This window comes from Anomaloglossus baeobatrachus, chromosome 1 (genome assembly GCF_048569485.1).
Source record: "Anomaloglossus baeobatrachus isolate aAnoBae1 chromosome 1, aAnoBae1.hap1, whole genome shotgun sequence".
NCBI classification, from domain to species: Eukaryota; Metazoa; Chordata; class Amphibia; order Anura; family Aromobatidae; genus Anomaloglossus; species Anomaloglossus baeobatrachus.
The window spans coordinates 458610292-458628882 of NC_134353.1; the positions used below are offsets into that span (position 1 = coordinate 458610292).

Genomic DNA, 18591 nt, shown 5'->3' on the forward strand with positions numbered 1-18591 from the left:
GACTCCCGTAGATCCTCTTAAAATCAATGGTCTTTGTGCACACGTTCGTGGTTTCCGTGTTTGACACCGTTGACATGTCCGTTTTTCGGACAGCAGCACAGGTGTCAGACGGACTGTGCGACTGATGTGATGTGTGTGACATACGTGTGACACATACCGGAGAAAACACGTCACATAATAAAGAATTTTTATACATATCAGTCTTCTGTATTGCTGTCTCTGCCTCTGCTGTTACTTCCAGGCCCGCTCATTAAGCTCATGCATATTCACTGCACTCAGCGCAGACCCGGAAGTAACAGCAGTGCTAGAGACCAATAAGTATGCCAGCTCATACTGTGTGTGCTATCCGGATGCCACACGGAAAACACACGGACACACACAAACATACGCACCTTCACCATGGATGGTGAAAAACGTTAGTGTTTTACACGGATGTGTGAAAGAGGTCTGAAATAGGAATCAAAGCTACATCCAGATTAAATCAAGGTTTTATTCATATATAAAAAGGAACAGTGGAAAAATAAATGTGTTACAAAATATCCTGCACAACATACAAAATTAGAAGCACAGAGCAAGTAAGAGCTTGCATGTTGCCACATTCCCTGACAGGAGACCCATACAAATATCTGGTCTTGTTAAGAGAAGTCAACAAATACTTTTTGCTGAAAAAGGTAAAAAAGGAAAGCACTTGTTATTCAACCATTAGTTCCAGTCAACATTAGAAGCATAGTCCACACTGAAAATGGAATGTACGTATTGTGTAAAGGCCAGAGAATCACAAGTGCCACGCCTTAGTCTTTAGTATGGAAGTGCACAGAGTAAAACCATCCGAGGCTCAGGTCAGTCAGGCTTTCCAGGATCAGTAGATAACGTTACCAATGAATTTGGTCAGATCTCACACCCCTCAGAACACAGAAGGAAACCATCTGCTGTGTCATCACAAGGACAGGGCTTGTTTGTGGTTAGTGATCACCTGTCAATGGAAGAAAAAGAATATATATACAAATTATCTAGTTATTATTTATTTTTTGTTTACAAGATACACAAGTCGCAGATCAGTGGACCCCCAAAAAGTGCTTACCTTCTTATGCTTCTCGACTCAAATATTTTTTCTTCATCACTGTCCATGGATCCCAATTCCATGGTGTCATCATAGTCTGAGAGAAGCCCATACTTCTTCCTTTGTGGCTTCTTTTTAGGCTGAAATGATGGAATTAAAATGCAATTAACAAAAGATACCCATTTTCCAATGGTGAAAAGGCAATTTAACACAATAAGGTATTAAACACGTGTTTGATCCTAGCTCCACTAGTATCTGGCAGCTGCGATGTCGGTGGGGTCAAATTGAAAGTGACGCACATCCGGCGTCGCAGTCGATATCGTAGTGTGTAAAGCGTTTTTGATACGATTAACGAGCGCAAAATCGTCGTAATCGTATCATCGGTGTAGCGTCTGTCATTTCCATAATATGGAAATGACTGATGTTCCGATGTTGTTCCTCAGCACACATCACTGTGTGTGAAGCCGCAGGAGCGAGGAACATCTCCTACCTGCGTCCTGCGGCTCACGCCAGCTATGAGGAAGGAAGGAGGTGGGCGGGATGTTTACGTGCCGCTCATCTCCGCCCCTCCGCTTCTATTGGCCGCCTGCCGTGTGACGTTGCTATGACGCTGCACGACCCGTCCCCTTAATCAGGAGGCGGGTCGCCTGCTGGAGCGACGTCGCAGGGCAGGTAAGTGCGTGTGAAGCTGCCGTAGCGATAATGTTCGCTACGCCAGCTATCACCGGTTTGCGATGTCGTAGTGTGCAAAGTGCCCCTTAGACTAAAACAATGCAATAGATGCAATTTTGCACATATTTCATCTTTGTTCAATAGTTTTGGTCACAAATAGGCTCCAAGTTTACGAGAGTAAAGGCCCTGTCACACACAGAGGTAAATCTTTGGCAGATCTGTGGTTGCAGTGAAATCATGGACATATTGTTCCATTTGTACACAGACACAAACCTGGCACTGATTGTCCACAATTTCACTGCAACCACAGATCTATCACAGATTTATCTCTGTGTGTGACAGGGCCTTTATTATATAATGTTACATTTTCTACGACAGGAATCAGACTATCTACACTAGGGCATATTGTTCGTACGTTTCAGACAGGTTTCATATGTCGCAATACCTAAGAGACATTTTTTTTAGTCAAATACAAAGACCAAGACCAATAGTTAAAATAATACACTGTATTAAAAAAATAAATGTGAAGTTGCTAAATGCACTTAATTCATGCAGCAAGCCTGACATCTTCAAAAATGTAGTAGTATGTTTTTAAAGTAGTCATAAATATTACACTTATAGGGAACTTATGTCCCTAAACACTATTAACCTGCACATAAATACCATGTGGAAGTTAATGTTATTCTTGCTGGCAGCCGTAGAGGCACGGCTTCAGTCCCTGTGCAGTACAGTAGTATGTGGTGTCTGTAACCAGGTCCCTACAATGATAGTCGGATCTGCAGTGTATCAACTCCGAGCCAGCTGTCAATCAGTGGCAGGACATGGTTACAGCCACCGCACACTTTAATAAACAGCGACTGTGGTACCTCTATGACTGAAAGCTGGAGGCTGCCAGGAGGAAAAAAAAAAAAGTTCATTTCCTCCTGGTGGTTGAGCTTTCAGTGCAGCAGACGGGGCATTTTAGAGCGCTAGTAACCTGCAGATTAACTCAATATCTGCAGGTTAATAGCAATTGGGGACAGGTCAGGTTCCTTTTACAAAGAGTCTGCCATTGTATTATGCAGCAGGACTGAGTTATGCCGAGTTAGTGACTGGGCCACTGCTGTAGACCAAGAGTCTAGACCAAGTGGTGCTATTTGGCTAACAAAGGTGCCCAACCCTGGACCCCTTCACTCACCTCACCACTTAACGATAGCTGCAAGGTCTACATTTAGATATGTGGCACAAGTCAGTAGTCTGCTGTGTTCTTTGTTAAGTTCTACTAAGCAAATGCCACAATTTTCTTTATTATACAGTTTGAGCTAAGAGCTTCAAAGGGTTGTCCAACACCGAAACTCAAAATCTAATCTGTGCAGAAATGCAATTTAAAAACACACCCCTAAACATTCTTACTACTATTTTTGTTTTTTAAACACTTAGAAACCTATTTGCGTAGGTAGAAAATCAAATATAGAACCAGAATGCTACCTCAATTTAAATCTTGTAAAAACACCATTTATTGAAATTCATTTAAAATTCAAAAAGTTCCACCTGTGAAAAAATGACACACAGAACACATATACCAGGACCATGGAACAGCTCCACGATATCTGCCCACAGGAACAAAACCAATTATTCCATATATTGATGTCAATAATAATCCTGCCAAGGGATCAGATCTAAATGACCCTCACTCTCTCTTTCCTCTACCTGCCAATGGAGGTGCGACGTAAAGTCACAAATCACCCTAAAGGTAATGAGGTGCCCCCATTCCTCGGCGGCTTTCCCTTCTAGAGGTATCCCTAGTCTCCCTCAAGTTATAATATAGGCTAGGGATACTAACTTTTTTACCAGGGAAGATGGAAAATTGAACTTATCTGAAAGATGAGTCAAAAATTAGTAGTCCCTCAGCAGTCCGTTTTTTCATAATGTACAGGCGTCTGGGCTTTCCATGGTCCTCAACCCAATAACATAAATGCACATAGTCTCAGTCTCAACGCGTTTCTCCCCATATGATTAGTCAGGGTTCATCAGGAGACAAAATGAAAGATAACTGGCCCAATCGCCTGTGGAACAAACAAATATCAGAACCCCACATCTAAACCACAAAAACAGAGAGTCCTAGAAGCACATGGAAGACATACCTGATAGCTGTTAAGGGGGCTACTCATTTAGCAGCACACACCTCTCCTTGTGGATATGTATAATGGCCGCCTTACCATGTGCCTCACTCTCCTTAAATATCATCAAATAGGGGCTGACCTGTTCGGTGACCGCCCCCAGGAACGCCCCATTAGGGTGGGAAACCCTCGATGTATGCACCACATGCAGTTAATCAGCTACCATCATCCTAGGCAGCCACCCCCACAGACACCCCGTCCCCTAGGAAACCGGATGTATACTACACGTGCAGTCACCATTTTGACAGACCGGAAGTGACGTATAATCTAAATCATCACATATCCCAACTCACGTAACCCAGGTGGGCGTCGCCACACTGTCACCTGAAGGCACGGACCGTCCCCAGTCAGAACAGCAATTACCCTCCGTAACGCCCCGTTATTCGGGGACCCCGGAGGTATAAAACACGTGCATTCGCCATATAGACGAAACCGGAACCCAAACCGGAAGTAAACAGACCCACGTGACCCGTCCGGGTCACGTGACCCGAACATACCTCGTCATCGGATCATCACATCCTCCTCCCAGCACAGGATGGGGAAACCCGGAAGTGACGTATGATCTAAGACGTCACACATCCCATACCGGAAGTGAATAAACCAACGTGACCCGTCCGAGTCACGCGACTCAACACACCACGTCATCGGGTCCCTACATCCTCCTCCCAGCACAAGATGGGGAAAACACGGAAGTGACGTACAATCTAAAACGTCACACGTCCCAGCTCATGCCGCCCAAGTGGGTGTCGCCACCGATAACCTGACAGCGCGGGCCGTCCCCATCCTCTCTCCCCACCTCGCCAACCCCCTCCAATCCTAAACATAATATTGGTCACATTGGTCAAATTCAAGTCCAGACCCAAGCCACAGCCTATCAGTACTATACAGGGGAAAATAAAGATAGACAATAAGCAATTCAATTATCCCAATGCATCATCATTTCACAGAGAGCTGAGGTCACACCGGGAATGGACAGACCCACATGTTCCCTCCGGATCATATAACAGGACCGGCCATGATACCGGACAATATATATTCAAAGTCATATGTCGACCATGTGTTCAAGAAGAAGTGGAAGGTGGGAGGGGGGAGGGGGGGGGGGGGGAGGGGGGAAGAAGGAGAGGGAAGGGGGGGGGGGGAAGGAGGTTGAAAAGACCACCAAAGATAATCACTGCAACAATGTTAACATCCATAAAGATGTTTCCAATACGTTGGTTCCCATATATCAGCATCCCACATGGGTTCAGAGAATGGGGTAATATAGATAAACACAAATTAATCAAAAATGGGATGGTGAAAAATAATTCCACTCATCCAAACACGACTTCTTCCTTTACGGAAGGATATTAGCCTGGCGGGTATAGATAAGAACTTATTCTGATGTAGCCTAGGGTGCTTATCTCCTCAAGATAGACACCTCCTATAAGAAACAACCGAAGGTCAGCTGTTCATTCAGACCTTTTGGATGTACACAATCAAAGCGATATATCCATTTGGTCTCCTTTTGTAGCAAAAGTTTATTCCAATTGCCTTTCCTAATTGGCTCCGGGACCACTTCGATGATTTTAAAGCTTATGGAGTTCAGATTTCCCCCATGTACTTGTCTGACATGTCGTGAGATCGAGGCATCCCTTTCATTTCGTACATCCCCCAGATGTTCCCCGATCCGCTTTCTTAGTTCTCTTTTCGTTTTCCCAATGTAGTCCAAGGGGCAAGTGCATTTGGCCACATAGATAACCCCCTCGGTACTACAATTGGCAAAATCACGAATATCATATTCACGATGCGTACATGCCGACACTACCTTCTTCCCTGGTGAAATCCAATTGCAAAATTTACATCGTCCGCATCTATAAACTCCATTCACCTTCCTGTCCAGCCATGTCCCTTCTTTTTGTGGGGCCTGATACAGACTGTGTACTAGCCTGTCTTTTAAAGACCTCCCCTTACGGAAGGTGATCATGGGCCGTACTCCAATGAAATCCTTCAGATTCGGGTCCGCCCTCAAAATTCCCCAATGTTTGTCCAAAATTTTGAAAACCTCCCGGTTAAGATTATCAAATGTACCGATCACCCTTGTGATGTTCTCAGATTCCTCCCTTTCTCTGGCTACTAATAGCTCCTCCCTGTCTCTCAATACCGCGTGTTTGTATGCCTCTTTAAGGGGACCAGCCGGATACCCTCTTTCAGTGAACCTCTGACAAAGATCCCCCGCCTGTCTATGAAAGGCTTCACTTGTGGAACAATTACGTTTCAGTCTTAGGTATTGGCCCTTTGGTATCCCTCTTTTTAACGGTTCAGGATGGTGACTGGTCCAATGCAAAAAACTATTGGTTGCAGTCTTTTTTCGAAAAACCTGGGTTTCTATCTGCCCCCCAGTTCCCCTCATCAGAAGGACATCTAAAAAGGCCATTTGGTCAATGCCTATATCATAGGTAAATGACAGACCTACATCGTTTCTGTTCAGGTGTTTCACAAAGTTCTGAAAGGAGCCGACTGTCCCGGTCCATAGGACCAGGACATCGTCAATATAACTGCCCCAATAGATGATGTGTTTTACCCATTCCGAGTGCGGTTCCTGGAACACCATGGTGTCCTCCCACCAGCCCAGGTAGAGATTGGCGTACGATGGGGCGCATGAGCACCCCATCGCAGTACCCCTGAGCTGGTGGTAATATTTCCCATTAAAGATGAAAAAATTATGGGTCAAGATGTGTTCCAACAGTTTTAAGGTGAACCTACTATGTTTCTCGTAATGGGTGCCTCTGCTATCCAAGAAATATTTAACCGCCTTCAGACCTGTATCATGCGGGATGGAGCTATATAGAGCCTCTACATCTATTGAGGCAAAAATAGTATCTTTATTGATCATTACTCCATTGATCTTTCTCAAGAGATCACTTGTGTCCCTGAGGTAAGATGACAAAGAAACCACGAATGGTCTGAGAATGGAGTCCAGGTATACACCAACGTTCTGAGTAAGGGAATTAATCCCTGCTACAATAGGTCTCCCTTTTAAGGGAGTGGTCCCCTTGTGAACTTTAGGTAACGTATAGAACGTTGGTGTAACCGGAAACCTCTCGTGCATGAAATCAAATTCATTTTGTGAAATAAGGCGATCTCCAAGCCCCTCGGACAAAATATCCACTAATACTTTACTGAATCCTATAGTTGGATCCCGTTCCAGGGTCGCATAGCCGTCATGATCACGTAAGATGGAATAGCACATTTTCTGGTAAATGTTGTGATTCATGACGACTATGTTCCCTCCTTTGTCCGAAGGCTTGAAGATCAACTCCTTTTTTTTGGCAAGTAATGACAAGGCATCCAATTCGGATTTGTTCATATTAGGGGGAAAACCAGTTCTCACATCAGACAGTGCTTTAAAATCCTCAGCAACCACTTTGAGAAAAATGTCTACACTGTCCAGGTCCCCTCTAGGAGGTTGTTTTTCACTCTTTCTTTTGAGGGTAGTGAAAGCCTTTTCACTACCCTCAAAAGAAAGAGTGAAAAACAACCTCCTAGAGGGGGACCTGGACAGTGTAGACATTTTTCTCAAAGTGGTTGCTGAGGATTTTAAAGCACTGTCTGATGTGAGAACTGGTTTTCCCCCCTAATATGAACAAATCCGAATTGGATGCCTTGTCATTACTTGCCAAAAAAAAAGGAGTTGATCTTCAAGCCTTCGGACAAAGGAGGGAACATAGTCGTCATGAATCACAACATTTACCAGAAAATGTGCTATTCCATCTTACGTGATCATGACGGCTATGCGACCCTGGAACGGGATCCAACTATAGGATTCAGGTAAAGTATTAGTGGATATTTTGTCCGAGGGGCTTGGAGATCGCCTTATTTCACAAAAATGAATTTGATTTCATGCACGAGAGGTTTCCGGTTACACCAACGTTCTATACGTTACCTAAAGTTCACAAGGGGACCACTCCCTTAAAAGGGAGACCTATTGTAGCAGGGATTAATTCCCTTACTCAGAACGTTGGTGTATACCTGGACTCCATTCTCAGACCATTCGTGGTTTCTTTGTCATCTTACCTCAGGGACACAAGTGATCTCTTGAGAAAGATCAATGGAGTAATGATCAATAAAGATACTATTTTTGCCTCAATAGATGTAGAGGGCTCTATATAGCTCCATCCCGCATGATACAGGTCTGAAGGCGGTTAAATATTTCTTGGATAGCAGAGGCACCCATTACGAGAAACATAGTAGGTTCACCTTAAAACTGTTGGAACACATCTTGACCCATAATTTTTTCATCTTTAATGGGAAATATTACCACCAGCTCAGGGTACTGCGATGGGGTGCTCATGCGCCCCATCGTACGCCAATCTCTACCTGGGCTGGTGGGAGGACACCATGTGTGTTCCAGGAACCGCACTCGGAATGGGTAAAACACATCATCTATTGGGGCAGTTATATTGACGATGTCCTGGTCCTAATGGACCGGGACAGTCGGCTCCTTTCAGAACTTTGTGAAACACCTGAACAGAAACGATGTAGGTCTGTCATTTACCTATGATATAGGCATTGACCAAATGGCCTTTTTAGATGTCCTTCTGATGAGGGGAACTGGGGGGCAGATAGAAACCCAGGTTTTTCGAAAAAAGACTGCAACCAATAGTTTTTTGCATTGGACCAGTCACCATCCTGAACCGTTAAAAAGAGGGATACCAAAGGGCCAATACCTAAGACTGAAACGTAATTGTTCCACAAGTGAAGCCTTTCATAGACAGGCGGGGGATCTTTGTCAGAGGTTCACTGAAAGAGGGTATCCGGCTGGTCCCCTTAAAGAGGCATACAAACACGCGGTATTGAGAGACAGGGAGGAGCTATTAGTAGCCAGAGAAAGGGAGGAATCTGAGAACATCACAAGGGTGATCGGTACATTTGATAATCTTAACCGGGAGGTTTTCAAAATTTTGGACAAACATTGGGGAATTTTGAGGGCGGACCCGAATCTGAAGGATTTCATTGGAGTACGGCCCATGATCACCTTCCGTAAGGGGAGGTCTTTAAAAGACAGGCTAGTACACAGTCTGTATCAGGCCCCACAAAAAGAAGGGACATGGCTGGACAGGAAGGTGAATGGAGTTTATAGATGCGGACGATGTAAATTTTGCAATTGGATTTCACCAGGGAAGAAGGTAGTGTCGGCATGTACGCATCGTGAATATGATATTCGTGATTTTGCCAATTGTAGTACCGAGGGGGTTATCTATGTGGCCAAATGCACTTGCCCCTTGGACTACATTGGGAAAACGAAAAGAGAACTAAGAAAGCGGATCGGGGAACATCTGGGGGATGTACGAAATGAAAGGGATGCCTCGATCTCACGACATGTCAGACAAGTACATGGGGGAAATCTGAACTCCATAAGCTTTAAAATCATCGAAGTGGTCCCGGAGCCAATTAGGAAAGGCAATTGGAATAAACTTTTGCTACAAAAGGAGACCAAATGGATATATCGCTTTGATTGTGTACATCCAAAAGGTCTGAATGAACAGCTGACCTTCGGTTGTTTCTTATAGGAGGTGTCTATCTTGAGGAGATAAGCACCCTAGGCTACATCAGAATAAGTTCTTATCTATACCCGCCAGGCTAATATCCTTCCGTAAAGGAAGAAGTCGTGTTTGGATGAGTGGAATTATTTTTCACCATCCCATTTTTGATTAATTTGTGTTTATCTATATTACCCCATTCTCTGAACCCATGTGGGATGCTGATATATGGGAACCAACGTATTGGAAACATCTTTATGGATGTTAACATTGTTGCAGTGATTATCTTTGGTGGTCTTTTCAACCTCCTTCCCCCCCCCCCCTTCCCTCTCCTTCTTCCCCCCTCCCCCCCCCCCCTCCCCCCTCCCACCTTCCACTTCTTCTTGAACACATGGTCGACATATGACTTTGAATATATATTGTCCGGTATCATGGCCGGTCCTGTTATATGATCCGGAGGGAACATGTGGGTCTGTCCATTCCCGGTGTGACCTCAGCTCTCTGTGAAATGATGATGCATTGGGATAATTGAATTGCTTATTGTCTATCTTTATTTTCCCCTGTATAGTACTGATAGGCTGTGGCTTGGGTCTGGACTTGAATTTGACCAATGTGACCAATATTATGTTTAGGATTGGAGGGGGTTGGCGAGGTGGGGAGAGAGGATGGGGGACGGCCCGCGCTGTCAGGTTATCGGTGGCGACACCCACTTGGGCGGCATGAGCTGGGACGTGTGACGTTTTAGATTGTACGTCACTTCCGTGTTTTCCCCATCTTGTGCTGGGAGGAGGATGTAGGGACCCGATGACGTGGTGTGTTGAGTCGCGTGACTCGGACGGGTCACGTTGGTTTATTCACTTCCGGTATGGGATGTGTGACGTCTTAGATCATACGTCACTTCCGGGTTTCCCCATCCTGTGCTGGGAGGAGGATGTGATGATCCGATGACGAGGTATGTTCGGGTCACGTGACCCGGACGGGTCACGTGGGTCTGTTTACTTCCGGTTTGGGTTCCGGTTTCGTCTATATGGCGAATGCACGTGTTTTATACCTCCGGGGTCCCCGAATAACGGGGCGTTACGGAGGGTAATTGCTGTTCTGACTGGGGACGGTCCGTGCCTTCAGGTGACAGTGTGGCGACGCCCACCTGGGTTACGTGAGTTGGGATATGTGATGATTTAGATTATACGTCACTTCCGGTCTGTCAAAATGGTGACTGCACGTGTAGTATACATCCGGTTTCCTAGGGGACGGGGTGTCTGTGGGGGTGGCTGCCTAGGATGATGGTAGCTGATTAACTGCATGTGGTGCATACATCGAGGGTTTCCCACCCTAATGGGGCGTTCCTGGGGGCGGTCACCGAACAGGTCAGCCCCTATTTGATGATATTTAAGGAGAGTGAGGCACATGGTAAGGCGGCCATTATACATATCCACAAGGAGAGGTGTGTGCTGCTAAATGAGTAGCCCCCTTAACAGCTATCAGGTATGTCTTCCATGTGCTTCTAGGACTCTCTGTTTTTGTGGTTTAGATGTGGGGTTCTGATATTTGTTTGTTCCACAGGCGATTGGGCCAGTTATCTTTCATTTTGTCTCCTGATGAACCCTGACTAATCATATGGGGAGAAACGCGTTGAGACTGAGACTATGTGCATTTATGTTATTGGGTTGAGGACCATGGAAAGCCCAGACGCCTGTACATTATGAAAAAACGGACTGCTGAGGGACTACTAATTTTTGACTCATCTTTCAGATAAGTTCAATTTTCCATCTTCCCTGGTAAAAAAGTTAGTATCCCTAGCCTATATTATAACTTGAGGGAGACTAGGGATACCTCTAGAAGGGAAAGCCGCCGAGGAATGGGGGCACCTCATTACCTTTAGGGTGATTTGTGACTTTACGTCGCACCTCCATTGGCAGGTAGAGGAAAGAGAGAGTGAGGGTCATTTAGATCTGATCCCTTGGCAGGATTATTATTGACATCAATATATGGAATAATTGGTTTTGTTCCTGTGGGCAGATATCGTGGAGCTGTTCCATGGTCCTGGTATATGTGTTCTGTGTGTCATTTTTTCACAGGTGGAACTTTTTGAATTTTAAATGAATTTCAATAAATGGTGTTTTTACAAGATTTAAATTGAGGTAGCATTCTGGTTCTATACTATTTTTGTTCCTATTGAATGTCACTTTGTTGCCTTGTGTATATGCTCCTTGTGTGCACACAAGTGTGTGTGTGTAAATATAAGTGTACAATGTATGTTTGGGAATATTGCTCATATCTATATATTTGCACCTATAGTATATATGTATTGTTTTAGCTTAAAAAAGTTGTCCACTCCTAGGACAACCCCTTCTTAGTCCCCAAATGTGGCCCCATTAAAATAAAAAAAAGCTTATACTCCCCTCCCATCCCATGCCGGCGAAGCGGTGGTGGTGTTGACATTCCTGGGGCTCACGTGAGCTTGTTACATAATGCGAGCCCCGCGCCCCATCACCGCCTGCTTCACTCGCCTCACCTTTGGACATATCTATATATATAATTGCCTTATTCTGTCTGTCTGTCATGCTCCAAAATTGTGTCCTTACGGTGACACAAAGCTGATTGGCCGCTGGGCTCGCCATGGCTCCGCCCCCCCCACACGGATTGGCCTCTCGCCCCGGCTCTCTGCAGGCCCCGCCCCCCTCACGCAATGCAAGCTCGCTCTGGCCCAACTGACACGGAGCTCCGACTCCCAGGTGAGTACACACACACACACACACATCAGATCACACTCACTCTCACACACACCTCACACATTACATCCACACACTCACAACATCCTGGGATATCGCTTGCTTCTACACCGGCTCCGTCACGATCCCAGCAGCGCCAGACATAACCTTGCGATGCTGGGATCTTGACGGAGGCCGTGAACGCTGGTAACCATTATACACATCGGGTAACTAAGGTCCCTTGGTTACCCGATGTGTATCATAGTTACCAGTGTACACCGGCTCCGTCAGGATCCCAGCAGCGCCAGACATAACCTTGCGATGCTGGGATCTTGACGGAGGCCGTGAACGCTGGTAACCATTATACACATCGGGTAACTAAGGTCCCTTAGTTACCCGATGTGTATCATAGTTACCAGCGTACACCGGCTCCCGGTACACATGTGCAGGGAGCCGGCATTATACTCCTCTCCCCCCAGGACTACTCCTCCTATTACAGTCCTCCTATTATACTCCTCTCTGAGTATAATAGGAGAACTATTATAGCATGGGGGATGTAGCACGATGGGGGGTGCGCAACATGGGGGATGTAGCACGATGGGGAGTGCGCAGCATGGGGGATGTAGCACGATGGGGAGTGCGCAGCATGGGGGATGTAGCACGATGGGGAGTGCGCAGCATGGGGGATGTAGCACGATGGGGAGTGCGCAGCATGGGGGATGTAGCACGATGGGGGGTGCGCAGCATGGGGGATGTAGCACGATGGGGGGTGCGCAGCATGGGGGATGTAGCACGATGGGGGGTGCGCAGCATGGGGGATGTAGCACGATGGGGGTGCGCAGCATGGGGGATGTAGCACGATGGGGGGTGCGCAGCATGGGGGATGTAGCACGATGGGGGGTGCGCAGCATGAGGGATGTAGCACGATGGGGGGTGCGCAGCATGGGGGATGTAGCACGATGGGGGGTGCGCAGCATGGGGGATGTAGCACGATGGGGGGTGCGCAGCATGGGGGATGTAGCACGATGGGGGGTGCGCAGCATGGGGGATGTAGCACGATGGGGAGTGCGCAGCATGGGGGATGTAGCACGATGGGGAGTGCGCAGCATGGGGGATGTAGCACGATGGGGAGTGCGCAGCATGGGGGATGTAGCACGATGGGGAGTGCGCAGCATGGGGGATGTAGCACGATGGGGAGTGCGCAGCATGGGGGATGTAGCACGATGGGGAGTGCGCAGCATGGGGGATGTAGCACGATGGGGAGTGCGCAGCATGGGGGATGTAGCACGATGGGGAGTGCGCAGCATGGGGGATGTAGCACGATGGGGAGTGCGCAGCATGGGGGATGTAGCACGATGGGGAGTGCGCAGCATGGGGGATGTAGCACGATGGGGAGTGCGCAGCATGGGGGATGTAGCACGATGGGGAGTGCGCAGCATGGGGGATGTAGCACGATGGGGAGTGCGCAGCATGGGGGATGTAGCACGATGGGGAGTGCGCAGCATGGGGGATGTAGCACGATGGGGAGTGCGCAGCATGGGGGATGTAGCACGATGGGGAGTGCGCAGCATGGGGGATGTAGCACGATGGGGAGTGCGCAGCATGGGGGATGTAGCACGATGGGGAGTGCGCAGCATGGGGGATGTAGCACGATGGGGAGTGCGCAGCATGGGGGATGTAGCACGATGGGGAGTGCGCAGCATGGAGGATGGAGCACGATGGGGAGTGCGCAGCATGGGGAATGGAGCACGATGGGGGGTATGCAGCATGGGGGATGGAGCACGATGGGAGGTGCACACCTCCCCCCAACACACACACACACACAGGGAACCACAAACACCGCCATACACAGACACCCACACACACAGACAACACCCAACACACAAACACCGCGGCATACATAAATATACGCACATACCGCACGACACACACATTGCACAAAACATACCTCCCCCCAAAACACACCACACCCACACAAACCGCGCAACACACACACACACACACACACACAACGCGACAGACACACAGCGCTCCACAAACAACGCAACACACATACAACACCGCTCTCACCCCCCGCCACACCCAGACAACACCCAGAACATGTACAGCGCCCTACACAAACACTTGGTAACTACACACAACAACATCTATATATATATATATATATATATATATATATATCAAAAATCATACATGAACTACACAATACGTAAATTCTAGAATATCCGGTGCGTAGAATCGGGCCACCTTCTAGTAATTAATAAGAAGTCAGGGCTGCCGCAGCGCTCATCTATTGTTGATTACTCATACGTCTGGGAGCACGAGTGCCGGTACTGACGGAAGAGCTCCGCTGGAAAGGGGAGTATAAGGTATTTTTTTTTTTTATTTTAATGGGGCCAAACACTGGGAATGCGAAGGGGTAGTGAACAACCCCTTTAAAGGGAACTAATCACCAGGATTTTCGTATATAACCTAAAGCCAGGGCTATACTGGCACTATCAGGCTGATTCTATACATACATGTAATGGTCAGCTCAGATGTATAGGTTTGAAATCCAAAACTACACCGGGTCTTTCCTCCCCAACATTGTTGCAGGATACCATGGGAGATCAGGTCCTTCTTCTTCTTATCACTTATCAATTTTTGATCTAGGGTGTTCTTCTATATAACGCTGATTTACATATGGTGGGTGGGGTCCATGTGACATGGTTCGGTAGTGAGGAGTATGCTAAAGTGATTCATTTATTCTGTGACGTGTATTGATGGTGGATGTGGGTTACAGGTGCACTGTTTATGTTATTCCATTTTATTGTATATAACCAATGTTATTCTGGAGACGGTCTTATCCCTTTTCCTGAACGGTCTTCCCAGGGGAAGGGACTGTTACATATACTATGTTTTTGTTGATTAATAATAATAATAATAAATAATAATAATAATAATAATAATAATAAAAATTAACCTGATTTAAAAAAAAAAAAAAGTTTAGCAGCAATTTTTTTAAGAAATTTACAAAACCTGTTTCTTCAGAGACCTATTCAGATTTCATGGATTTTGAGGGGGCTCATATACTGAAAATTTCCCAAAAGAGATACCATTTTAAAAACCTCACCCCTCAAATACTTCAAAACGGCCTTCAGGAACATTTTTAACTCTTCTCTGCATGAGAATATGAATCCCCCAATTTGTAACTGTTTTTTTCTGACCGCCCTGATAGCCCACATGTGGTCAGAAACCTCTGTTTGAACAAACAGGAGGGCTTGGAAGAGAAGGAGCACCTATTGAATTTCAGAACACAAATTTAGCTGAAAGAGATTGCAGGCACCATGTCGCGCATTTGAAGGGCCCCTATGATGCTTAAATAGCAGAAACTCCCTCAAGTGACCCCATTTTGGAATGTACCCTCCTCAAGGATTTTATCCAGCCGCTTAGTAAGCATTTTGAACCCATGGGTACTACACAGAATTTGATAACATTAGTTATATTGGAAATTTTCATTTTTTCATGAAAATGTTGCTTTTGCCCCAAATGTGTACTTTCTACAATTGATAATAGGAAAAAAGAGACCCCATGTTTTGTTACGTAATTTCTCCAGAACAGGATGATACCCCATATGTGGTCAAAAACTTCTGTGTGGTACATGGCAGGGCTCAGAAAGGAAGAAGTGCCCCTTGATGTTTGTAGTGTAAATTTGTCTAGATTAGGATTGTGGATGCCATGTTGCATTTGCAGAGCTCCTGAGATGCCAAAACAGCAGAAACCCGCACAAGTGACCCCATTTTTTAAACTAGACCCCTCAAGGAATTCAACTAGGGGTATATTGAGAATTCTTAACATACCGAGCCATGAGGTGCCAAATCAGCAGAAACCCACAAAACTGACCCCATATTGGAAATGTCGCTGCATAATGAATTCATCTAGGGGTGTAGTAAATATTTTGAACCCACAGATGCTTCACTGAATTTTATAACACTCAAATGCGGAAATTTAACATTTTAGAGGCAAAAATATAATTTTTTTAATTTGTCAGTTAAACGGTGAAACTGAGCAACACAATTTAATCTCCAGAATGCAGTGATGCCTTAGATGTTGTCAGAAACTGTTTGGCCACACAGAGGGTTGAGAAGGAAAGGAGCTATTTGGCTTTTGGAGCACAGATTTTGCTAGAATAGTTTGGGGCCAACATTTGCAAAGCAACTAAGTGCCAGAAAAACCTCAAAAGTGAATGTATTGTAGAAATTACACCTCATAATTAATTCATCTGCAGTAACTATTTCGTAACATCCACACCATGATTTCTTTCTGGATAACTGCAAACATGCCAGCTTAGTGCCCATGAATGGTAACCAGCTTATGCTTCTGTAGACAAGCACCCCGTAAGTGCATTCTCCACAATATAATAATGTCCCACACATGGCCACTTACTGCGGTTTAGGCACAGGGGGCTTAGAAGGAAGGGGGCATTTAGATTTGAGAGCACAGACGTCACTGGATCGTATTTCTGGGGTGGGAGCCATTGCTTTTCCAGGAACGTGGGAGCATCCGATATTTTCAGTGACAGATGACAGACCTGAGTGGGGGCTGGTTTGTCCAGGATAAGTTAGGGGTTATTAGTAACCTTGAGGTACAATACATTTTTTGATGGCTTTCAGTATAAAGCCGGGATCACATTCTTGTGTTCTGCGCTTGGGGTTTCTGTGTAAATCCATCAAAAATGCGATTCAGACAAAACCCGACATAATCCCTCACTCTAATTACTCAGATGGAGGTACTTCAGACTCCATCTTAGTGTCCGTTTCGCTTGGTGTCCATCTTTTTAGGTGTGCATAGAACTGTGGTTGTCTACACTTGTGCGCTAAACAGACTCCTAACATAATGGGACACTGCAGAGACCAGACTGAGTCCAAAGGGACTGCATCTGTCACATTATATTGAGTCTTTCCAACAGGGGTTATATCTGAATCACAGTTTTTCCATATCTCGTCCAACTTGCCCATACACATATGTTGGGAATGGAAAACGGAGTAAGCTGTTTGCAGACATTTAGGCTATGTGCGCATGCTGCATCTTTTTTTTACCACAAAGATGCAGTGTTTTTATCTTTGTGGTGACTACAAAGAGCAGCGTTTTTGGCCAAAGAAAAACGCAGGAGTCTTCCACCTGTCAGGCCTTTACTGAAGTGAGCAGCGGGATTAGCGCTGACGTCCCTCAGGTGATCTCGCGGCTCATTTCAGCCGCAGCCTGATATGCGGTCACAAATGGAGGACTCCCACTGTCACCGTACATCACCTGACTAAAGTCACCGCTGATCTCACGGCACACTTCAACCGCGGCCTGATTTCCGATAACAGGTGGAGGACTCAGTCAGGTGATGTGCGATGATACCTGGAGTCCTCCAGCTGTTACCGCAAATCCAGCCCTGACTGAAGTGAGCGCGAGATCAGTGGTGACTTCAGTCAGGTGATGTGCGGTGACAGCTGAAGTCACCGCTGATCCCGCACGGCTCAGTTCACTTGCGGCCTGACCCTCACAGCGAGCAGTCATGTTCTATGGCTGCTCGCTGTGATTGTCAGATGTAGCAGAGATGGATGCGTCGTGGGACCTCGTGTGGATTATGTTGGAACTGGAGGGTTGTTTTAAGGGTTAATAAAGTGGTGAAAGACGGGGCTTTTTTTGTGTTTTATTTCAAATAAAGGATTTTTTGGGTGATTGTGTTTATTTACTTTCACTTACAGCTTAGTGATGAGGGGGTGTCTCATAGACGCCTGCCATCACTAAGCTAGGACTTAGTGGCAGCTATAGGCTGCTGCCATTAACTCCTTATTACCCCGATTGCCACCGCATCAGGACAATCGGGATGAGCCGGGTAGAGTCCCGGGACTGTCGCATCTAATGGATGCGGCAATTCCGGGCGGCTGCTGGCTGATATTTTTAGGCTGGGGGGCTCCCCGTAACGTGGAGCTCCCCATCCTGAGAATACCAGCCTTCAGCCATGTGGCTTAACCTTGGCTGGTATCAAAATTGGGGGGGGGGGGGCGGACTGCATGTCGGGTTTTTTTATTTATTTATTTTACCGCACGATGAAGACCCGTCCACCGGTGGCTGTAATTGGTTGCAGTGAAACAGCTGTCACTCAGCGTGGGGACGTGTCTGCTTGCAACCAGTCACAGCTACCGGTCAGGAGGGAAGGTGTGAATATGTTCTGAGCCTAATGAGTGGCGGCTCTGGAAAATGCAAGAGCGGCCGCGGGAGTAGTGTGACAGCCGCCTGGTGATCGGTGAGTATTTAGCGCTTGCTCCTACTCCTTTGCGCCCGATTCTGGTCCCCATAGACTTTATATGGGGAGTTGTATCTGGACAAACACCAGCGATCAATGCCCGCAGACCTGGAGTCTAGTCATAAAAACGAACCAAAAAATGCATGTAAAATAACAACTTGCGTTTTTCATTGCAGTTTTCCACACCTCAATG

The 18591-nt window shown here is 46.3% G+C and overlaps 1 protein-coding gene across 1 annotated transcript in view; it reads right to left on the reverse strand.

The window, feature by feature from the left end:
• Window positions 1–1077: 1077 nt before the first annotated feature.
• The window catches only part of FAM174C (family with sequence similarity 174 member C), a 45888-nt gene continuing 28374 nt past the window's right edge, over window positions 1078–18591 (reverse strand). The window contains exon 5 of the mRNA XM_075337913.1: window positions 1078–1200. Coding sequence (XP_075194028.1) covers window positions 1078–1200 — 123 coding nt within the window. The remainder of the gene's footprint in view (window positions 1201–18591) is intronic.